Source organism: Chelonoidis abingdonii, chromosome 3 (genome assembly GCF_003597395.2).
Source record: "Chelonoidis abingdonii isolate Lonesome George chromosome 3, CheloAbing_2.0, whole genome shotgun sequence".
Lineage (NCBI taxonomy): Eukaryota > Metazoa > Chordata > Testudines > Testudinidae > Chelonoidis > Chelonoidis abingdonii.
The window spans coordinates 134,009,119-134,019,612 of NC_133771.1; the positions used below are offsets into that span (position 1 = coordinate 134,009,119).

General features: G+C 37.4%; 1 protein-coding gene across 1 annotated transcript in view; it reads right to left on the reverse strand.

Moving 5' to 3' along the window:
- Positions 1 to 10,494, reverse strand: part of WDR27 (WD repeat domain 27) — a 234,081-nt gene that overhangs the window by 103,065 nt on the left and 120,522 nt on the right. The window contains exons 22-23 of the mRNA XM_075064119.1: positions 7,370 to 7,467; positions 2,850 to 2,952 (exon numbers count right to left, since the gene is read on the reverse strand). Coding sequence (XP_074920220.1) covers positions 2,850 to 2,952; positions 7,370 to 7,467 — 201 coding nt within the window. The remainder of the gene's footprint in view (positions 1 to 2,849; positions 2,953 to 7,369; positions 7,468 to 10,494) is intronic.

The following is a 10,494-nucleotide window of genomic DNA, read 5'->3' on the forward strand; positions in this document are numbered from 1 at the left end:
CTGTTTTGAGTTACAGCTCGATACAACTATTGGGATGTTATTAGCTTTGACAATATGTCTGGAATGTCAAGTGCTTTGATTTGTTTTTAAATTTAAAAAGAACAGTACAAATTATAAAGTTTATTACCTTTCAACATTTTAAAGAAGTCCTCCTAAAAGGATAAAAACTAAAATATTATCCTACTAGACCGGATAGTTTCAGATCCTTTGGTAAAAATCAAATTATGGAGTTCTAAATTTTCCAAATGGTCAAGAAAAACTGGTTCAACAAAAAATAATAAATGATATCTAAACCCACATAATGCAATAATATTAATATCCACAATTCCAGTGCTGGGACTGATTTAAGTCAAACATAGAAGGATAAATGTACGGGCAATGAACAAAGAGTGCTAAGAGCTGAAGTGTTTTCGCAGATTTCACTGATTAGCCAATAATTTATTTTCAGTCTCAAGCACACAGATATTAACAAGTTTCTGTAATGTGCTGATCATCATATATAGTATTTATATCCCACTGTCCAATGATCTATGTTGTTAACAATGCGAGTTGCAGAAAACAGTGGGTTATAATAAAGTTAAGGAATAAGGTGCACATCAAACATTTGCTATTACTCCTAGAATATGATGAATGATTTTTTTAAAAAACTTGACGTAATGATTCAGGTTTCCGAATATCAAATTATACTTGAGAAAGCATGCTGTAACACTGTATTCATGACTCCTGACCTGTTCAAGACCTCTTAGCAATTGGTCTATGAGTAAAGCAGAACCATAGAAGTAGGTGTGCCAGTTGAAAGACAACAAGCTAAACAGCTCAATGATTCTCTGTCCAGAGCCAGATGCAAATTAGAGCAACCCAGGGGCTGCACTGAAATGTACTAGCTGGCAGAGCCCCATAAAGACCATATGCCAGCTGTGGTAGCTCGAATGAATAATGCATCATGCTCTAACCACTTTTACTCACCACCCACAACAAATCCTCCCTAGCACCAAAGAGTCAGGAGAGAGCATAGAAGCTAACTCAGCTGACTCCACACCTATTGGGGACTCTCCCATATCAGCAGTATCCCAACAGGACTTGAGGCAGAAAGGGAGCAGAACAGGGTTTACAATCTGGTCATATGTATTTTTATACTACCTATCATGGCCTTAGTTATCAATCTCAACAAATAATTTACATATTATATACAAATCAAGAGCATACCGTCGAAACTTCAAAGCACCAATTTAAATTATATTTCATCTTAAAGGGAAAAATCCCTCTCTTCTGAAAATGACTTTTTTTTCAAAGAACATTTTGAAAAGCAGATTTCCAGTAGTCAGACAACAGAAATATCATCAAAATCTTAATTACTACAGATCTTCCAGGCACCAAAACACTTGCCTGCATATGGTTTTAGGAGCCAGGGTTTCAACAACAGTCTGCTATTGCAGTTACTTTTGCTTCTGAATTTTAGATCAATGTTTGCCCTTCCTACTCATATAGCCTTAAAGAGTTAACTATAAAAAGTATAGTATCAGAGGGGTAGCCGTGTTAGTCTGGATCTGCGAAAAGCGACAAAGAGTCCTGTGGCACCTTAGACTAATCACAGGACTCTTCGTCGCTTTTTATAGAGTATAGATAAAAGTAAAACAGATTCCCTACCAAAATGCTTTGAGGAGATTTACGTTCATCAGAAACCTGATCCCACATGGTGCAGAGTACCCAAAGTATATATCACCAGCCCGGAAAGTAACTACCCTTTAGTGAATCAGTGAAGAAATGGAGCAAGGGTTGCTATCAAGCGTAATGGTATAGTCAAAATTATGCAAAGAAATGCATAGCCTATCAAAATTTACATTATTTGAATACTTGTACAAATTATAGTCTGCTTTTATTTGAGAGTGTCTGCTACTCTAAAACAAATGCACATATACCAGAAGTAATTACAGGTGACAGTACGGTCTGATGGTACCAGCCAATGAGAAAAGAGAAACCATCTTTAAACAAGAACACCCTCAACTGAACTTGTACCATTGGGATTCATTTTCAACAGGATCTAAGTGCAGGTAAATGCCTTCTAATTTTTCATCTAGGTCACTGATTCATCTCCAACCCATTAATAAAAGTCATCACCACTTGAAGGCAGTTTGGCAATCTACGCAAAATGAGTTTGTAATTTCTACACAGTTCCTATTGTTCAGATATGCACATCACAGGAATTGCCATAACTGGCACTGTGTGCCATCCACTGTTAGTGGTGGTGAGAACTCTGAATCATTCATTGCTAAAATGTAATAAATTAGCCTTTAAAAACTGTTCTGAATTCTGAGAGTCTGTTGCATTTTCAAGGAGAAATGATGGAATGTGAACTATTTAAAAAGAAAATTATTTTCTCTGCCAAGCAAGAAAATGCACTGTAGGTCAGATGCAATGCATACATCTTTGTGATGTCAAGAATCAGATATGTATGCTCTTTCAGGTTTTTGGAATTCAAAACATATCTACTATTTTTCAAAGGTAAGTAAAAGTTTATCTCAAAGGCTCAAAGTGCTCAAACTAACACACACACTCTCTCTCCCCACCTCCCTTCCCCCCCCCACCCCAAATTAAAATGCAGCCAACAGCCACACAGCACATTACATAACAGTAAAAAGATGACAACATTTTGGCCAACACCATGAGGAGACGCCCAGAGTCTTATCAATGTGAAATAGGATCCCTGGTATTCAAAGAGAGTGCACAAGACCTCAGTTTTTCTGCTCTTATCTAAGGCCTCAGAAGAATGCATGTAAGGACACTTTTTGTGCATATATTAGAAGCAGCTCTATAGTTTGCAATAAAAGTCATAAAATATTATTACGCACGCTTTTATCTTCTGATCCACAGGCTATGAATTGCCCACAGGGAGTGACAGCTATTCCACATGGGTGGCAGCGGTTAATATGTCCTTCAAATCGACGTTCACACCTTTAAGGGAATTAAAATAAACTGAATTAACGCTGGCTAAAAAGTAGTTTTTTAAACTAGCTGCAGAGTTGGTAGTTACATTCACTTATTTTTGTTAAGTTTTGCTAAATTCAGATCAATATCTGCCTAGTTACCAATACAGTACTAGAAATTAAATCTTCAATATCATTTTTGCAGGCAGATAGGAATAATTGATGTTAAAGGAATATAATAATCTCCTAAAATAAATTTGAAACACTGGAAAGTTAGAATGTAAAGTTACCAACTCGAATTTTTCCATTTGAGATTTAAATTTTCTGGGCTAGAGACAAAAAAACTCCTGTAAATTTAAATCTGGGATCACTCAATCAGCAAATATTCCAGCCACAGTTTAGTAGACCAATTTGACTCTCAAGCCCAGTGCTTAAATTCTCAGCTAATGTTAATACACATAAAGGGTCTAACTTCATTTGATTCAGGCAGCTCCAAAACTCCTCTCTCTCTTATGTGAGTTCTGGACACTGTGTGCCAATTTCTGCACTGCTACTTCACAACATGCAGTGCATAGTTCTCTACAACTACTGTATGTCGAAACAGCACAGTCAATGGACTGCCCTTTCCTACCTTAACTATTAATTTGTGAATTGCTTTTAAACTTGATATGTCTAAATTCAGCTTGAATGACATTTTTGAAATAATACTGCACTATATTATAAACATTTTCAATTATATGGACTTTCCAGATATATTTGTACAGAATAAAATGGTACATCTTATGAAATCTATTATGTGCCAAGATTAAGTCTGTGGTCTTCACAGCAAGCTGTAGCCTCTAGAATCACCAAAACAATGTACCGCCATTAAAACATTCTTATACAGAAACTTTCTGTATGGAGAGTACCAATTTAGTTTATGCACAATAGCAGAATTCTTTTTCTCATTGGGATTTTGGATACACATCATGGCATACATTTCACAATGATTTGTGAACATATAATATATAGATGCTTAAAATCTATCAGACGAAGCAAAAATGAGTGGTAGCGAAAGATCTATTGTTGGGTTAATTATTACTGCATTTCCTGTACACTATTCGTACTGATGAAAACTTACAGTATACTTCCCCATTTACATGCTATTTTTACACTGAAGCAGTTAGTGGAAAAATTTAGAGAGAAAAGGAAAAATATTCACATGGTGTTCATTGATTTGGAAAAGACCTTTGACTGAGTTCCACCCAGGGGCGGCTCCAGGCTCCAGCACGCCAAGCACATGCTTGGGGTGGCAAGCCACGGGGGACGCTCTGCCAGAGCTGCGAGGGCAGCAGGTGGGCTGCCTTTGGCGGCTTGCCTGCCTGCTGTGTTTGGGGAGGCAAAATGCCTAGAGCCGCCCGTGCTTCCACCAGAAGTCATATGGTGGTGTCTGAGGGAGAAAGTGGTACCAAAACTTTTGTGTGTGGCTTGTTCAAGCCATGCATGTAGATGCAATGTCAATAGTAAGAACTTCTAGTGGTGAAACAGATGAACTACTAGTAAACATGGGCATGCATCAGAGATCGGCAATGAGCCTTTCTTCTTTATCCTTGTCCTGGATACCCTGACAAGGAACATACAGAAAGAGGCACCTTGGTGGATGCTGTCTTCAGATGATATTCTATGCAGTGAGCAGACAGTCTAGAAGAGGATCTTGATGAATGGAGAGATGTGTTGGAGAGATACGGGTCAAAATAAACAAAGAAAAAATAGTATATGGTATGGCATTTCAATAATGTGAACACTGAAAAATTATCCTTGAAACTAGAAGGGTAGATAAATATTGAAAATGCAAAAAAGTTTCAAGTATCTGGGTTCCAGAATCTGGGGTAATGGAGGATGAAATTAGAGCTAGGATAATTAATGCTGGGCTCAAACGGAGAGACGTTAAGTGGTATAATATATGTCAGGAAAATTGTTGGCAATCCTTCGGAGTTTGATGATTGTCTTCCTTAAAATGATAGCCAGTTATCACTGGCAGATCCGGAGGTGGCTAATGAGACCAATTCAGGATCCACAGATCTTTTCACAGTTGGGGCAGACATTTCCTGGTGTAAGGGGTAGACCTGAATCATTGACTCAGGCTGCAGTGCATTCTTTCCTCCTTTCCCATTTCGCCATTTCCTGTTGTCTTCCTCGGATCTCGAAATACTGGGATCCTTGTCACAAGGTCCTTTTCCATTTTGATCAGTTGAGGGCTTGGATTTTCCATGAGTTTTATATCAATGTTCTTCATGTTGGCTTTCAGGATGTCTTTAAAACACTTTTTGCCCACCAAAAAGTGTGACAGAAAATACCAGTAGGATTAAAAGGGGAAAATCTATAAAACAGTGGTACATCCAGTTTCAATGCATTGCATTGAGTGTTGGGCAACAAAGAAGAAACTTTGAATAAATGATCTGTTCCAAAGGAATGCAAATGTTGAGATGGATTAGTGGTGTAAGCAAGAAAAACCAAGTCAAGAATGTATTTGTTAGAGACATGTTCAAAGTAACACCCATACACAAAAAAATGAGGGAGATCCATGTGTTTTATGTACTACAAGCTTTATGGACATAAAACCAAAAATTTGTAAAGTGCATAACTGTTCAATGCCCCTTTACCGCAGACTTCTTCCATGATAAATCAGAATTCTCTAAACTCAGCCATTTTTTAATTCTTTATGTGAATAACACCTACTGGAGTAGGTGGAAAGGGGAGAGTAAACTATTTTCTTCCTTGCGTGAACTAAAAAAAGGACTAAAAAAAAGTCAATTTTTCCAGAAAATTGCATTTGTGAATAGAGCAAGGACAGAAAATGTCATCTGAACAGGAGAACATTTTAGAAAATTATAAGCTAGTGAAAATCTGGGGATATAACAATCTTTTTTGCAACTTCACTACAACAGTCATTGCCAGTGAGTATTATAGTTCATATTTACAGACAGATACTTTAAATATGGGCCACAAATGACCTGCTTTAATTTTTTTTAATTTAGCCATCTGAACTCAGTGAATATAATGACCCTGCCAAACTAAACAAGCAGCAAGAACATAAATAAATTATTCCCTTCCCCCCAGGACACATTTAATTGATTACCCAGCTTTTACTTTTAACTACTTTACCATTCACCAGCTTTGCTTATATTAATATTTTAAAAAGGAAAAGGCAGGTTAGGTGATCTGTGAAAAGTTCTCAACTCATTTATTACTCTTCTAGAATAGTAGTTAGACCAGCTGATTACAAAAACATAGGAACATAATAGTTTCCAACCACAGACGTTTCCAGTTCTACTACTTTTTGACATTGGTGTGGGTAATAAGACGCCACATTTTGGCAAGACCTTACATGCCCTTCTATGGGCTTAACAGATTTTTTACAAACAAAAATAGTGAAAATAACTGAAAACAACATCAAGTATTCCTTAATCCAAAAAACCAAACCAATAAAGCATACAACATTACCTTTAATAAAAACAAACAAGAAACCCAAGAATCACTTGAAACCAATGCACCTCCCCTCTCTTTCAAATCAGTTCTCTAAAACCCTTTTCTTTTAGAAATATTTCCTACCTAACCCTCCTCAACAGAGATCTCCCCAAATCTTCCTATTCCTGAACCACTGTTCCTCCTCCTTTTTTTTTTTTTTTTTTTGTTTGGTTTGGGATTTTTTTTGTGGGAGATGCAGCGGGAGATCTTTTCTTGTGCTAGATTGTATTTTGGAGGAGGGGAAGTCTGGTTTTAGAAAGTACTACATACATTTCTGGCTGAATATACATGATTCATAACAATAATTTAGTTACATAAAAGTCCATTCCCATTTTAAACACTAGCTCATATGGTGGATCTGTTACAACAGGTATGCTGGCACCATGTTTTGGAAACACTGTCATTGCCATAGCACAATATACTATTTTATATTTGAAATAAGTGATATCTGAGGTAAATATGTGATAATAGTTGACAAATGTTGACTATTCAATGGCTTCTACTTTAGTGAGCTTTCCCTGGGCAACCAAGGGCTAAAATGTAACTTTTATTTTGTATAAGCAGTTAATATTCTAAACAAACGATGTGAGATTATCCTTTAAAAAGAAAAAAAAAAAAAAAAGCTGAAGATTGCAAGCCTGATTCCACACTCCATTATACTAATTTTATACTGGAATAGTAGAAAAACCACTTATGTAATGAAGAGACACATCAGGTCCTGCATATTTACTATAAAGAAAAAAAAAACTACTTTTGAGTTTACTGTAGCTACTGCTGGCTAGCCATTTTCTTCATAAAATAGTTAGTATGTGCCTTATATGTTCAGAGCATAGTACAGATATTAAAGAATTATACCCCACTTATTTAAGAAAGTATGAAGACTCTGAATAAGGATAATATCTGACTTTTTAGTTCTAATGTAAGTAATCTGGCCTTACCTCAGTGTTCTCAAATCCCACAGTTTGATGCCATCACCAATGGCTGTGGTCATGAAAAGACTGTAAGCTTCAAGCGGCTGAGTGCTAAAAGCTGATCCCTGTAACATAAGAAATTTCTTTCAGATGGCAGCACTTCAGGTGTTTAGAGATTTCATGCATTCAGTTAAAATCTACACAGACATTACCTACCTTGAGCTGAAATATAAAACTGGGGCTTTGCAATACCATCAGGGTTCAATTTGTAAGTACTTCACATGAGTTTGCCACACACCATACCCTTCAGGTTCTTCAGAACATGAACCTTCAAGACCACCTCTCTAAAACCCTCTTCCTGTAATGTACCCCTTGCTAAATTTAGAACTCTTTGCTGGAGGAAGTATCTATTGTAAGCAAATCCATACTACAGTCCTTCCACGGTCTTCACACAAAGAGACAGGTTGCAGCCTGATCAACAGCCTTTAATAAGACAACAAGAACAGGGAAACAGCCACTCTTATTGGCAGGAACTGACACACTGAGCAAAAGAACTTTTTAAAAGAAGCTAAGGAAACACTTGAGGTGCCTTAGCAACAGCTCATTCTAGAAATTATGGAACACCCCACTGAGTGCGTAGTCATTAGAGAACCCCTCTTGGCTCTCTAACTACCTTGCTAAGAATTATGGAATACATGATCAGCATACCAGCTGCTGGCAGTCAGAACAGGAATGCTTTCGCATCTCACACTGCCTTATTGAGAGGTTCAGACCATATTTTCCATTTTCCACAAAAACTTTATACATAGTAGGGGTCAGCAAACCATAAAATTCCCTCCTCTCTGCTCCCTTCCACAAGGAATTATCATGCTGCCAAGCCCTTGGGTTGAATACTTTACATTCTGTCTCAGAGAAACACTGTAGATGGGTCAATTATACAAAGGTGATATATGTTAATGTTCTCCACCAAGGTATAATCCATCTAAGAGTGTAATAGCCATAGAATGAATAAATACATTTTTATATAAATGCAAAACAAGCAAGGAAAATCTTAGCAACTTTCAACTTAGTTATGGTGTTTGTTTGGGGTTATAAATAGAACTTACATCAACATGCAAACAAAGAAATAGAAGAAAAAATAAAATGCAGGGATTAACCACCTCTACAGAGCTAAACCCTATAATACAGGGATAGGCCAATACCAAACAATGGACCATATTCAGCCCAGGCATAAGTTGGTGTAATTTCCATTGCCTTTAATAGAAGTTACACTCGTTCACACTAGGACTGAATTTGGCTTCATGTCTTTAAATAATTAAATCCAGCCTAACTCCTCTCATTTGTAAACATCCATATTAACAAACCTTCGTCTTTTTTTGCTAGCTACAAATCTTGTTACCAGGAAACTAAAACTAAACAGTGCAACTCCCCTCACCACCCATTCAAGTTCTTGAACTGGCTGCATACAACAGAAACCTCATGGTCATTTCCCGCAATCGGTGCTCAGCTGCCAAGAATCTTCTGTTCTTCACAAGAGCTGGAGTACAACTGGGAAATACTCCAATATATATGGATACTGACCACTGCCATAAAAGCGATCTCCAAATAGAGTAATGATAACAACTCTAGAAATACAAATTAATTCCCCAAATGGCAAGATTAAATGTGGCATCCAGTATTCACTTAATAGACTTGTAATTGCCTCCCCACCTTCTCTCTCTTGTACAATTCTCCTTAAATTGAAAATCCCCATCTCCTGCTTCATAGGATGCTCCAATATGCACTATGCTGCTGATTTAACAGTATCACACAAGTCAACTGGAGTATGGAGCCAACAATTGTCTTGGGTGTTGTAACGTTATTTTATATCTCCAAAGTGCAATATGGCCAAAATACATCAGCTCTTTTCAACTGATAACTGGAAACAGGAAAATCTAATTCCGCCCTGTCCCACAACTCTCTCCTCAAATCTTCACTAACTTCTTGTCCATTTCTGTACTCATTGCAAAATCTCCCTGGTAGCCTTCAAGGGCCTTTTAAGCATCATGTCCCTTGTGCTTCAGTCTCATCTCTTCCTATTCTCTAGACTATTCACTGAACTCACTGAATTCCACTAGTTTTAATTCTGTCCTCCTTCCATTTCTGAACCTGGGTAATTGATTTTAGGTCCAAGCTCTCCCCCCTGTCCATAATTCAGGGCAGACTCACAAGACCTTATTTTTTCCATTGCCTTGCATCTTATATAGTCATTTGGTAGTGTATTACACCCAATTCACACTTACTTTACACAGGTGTAAATGATTTCACAATGTGCAAGTTAGGGGGAAAAAAAAATCAGACAAGCCCTTTTCAAAGCCTCTCTCTTCTCTACGGCTTGTTAACACTATGTCGTTTTAAATCTAACTCCTAACTCTCAAACTTTTCTCTATTCTCCAATATTCTAGTGTCTCTGACACAGAATTATGATGTCCAGCCATTATTAGATGTTGTTACGACCACTGCTGAATTAAGTCCTGCATATGCTGCTTATATTTTCAAGCTGTAAGCCTGCGTGAAGTATTTTCTAAAGACACCATACAAAAATAATTTTGCATTGCATTTTTTTTTTTAAAGGAAACACTACATCCAGGTGCCTGTGTCTAATCAAAGAATGCTAGCTTACCTACCAGTAACTGGAGTTCTCTATCAGAATATATTGCTTCCATGAATGAACACTCTTAGATCTGCACAAGAAGAGTGCACAAGTCCAGCAAGGAAAATCTATTTAGCCAATGATTAAAAATGATCTACTTTCACATTTACTGGTACTATTATATTTGGGCACATTACTGTGAACTGCATTTTTCATGTATTTGTTCATGTGATAGTACAGTCCCCATGAGGCTATAGGGCCCATTCACTTCAGAGGGACTTCTCACATACTTAAAGTTACACCTGTGCGTAAGAACTTTGTTGAATTGGGGCCAAAATGCTGAATATTGCACAGCACATGTTAAGGGATGCACATAACAGCATGTCAAAAATTGATGTGTAAGACACGGAACACAGAGGAATTATCTGACAAGCGTAACGGGAAGCCAGAGACTCAAATGGACGCTCATGAAGGGAGGGAGGGGGTACTGAGGACTCCAGCTATCCCACAGTCCACAGCA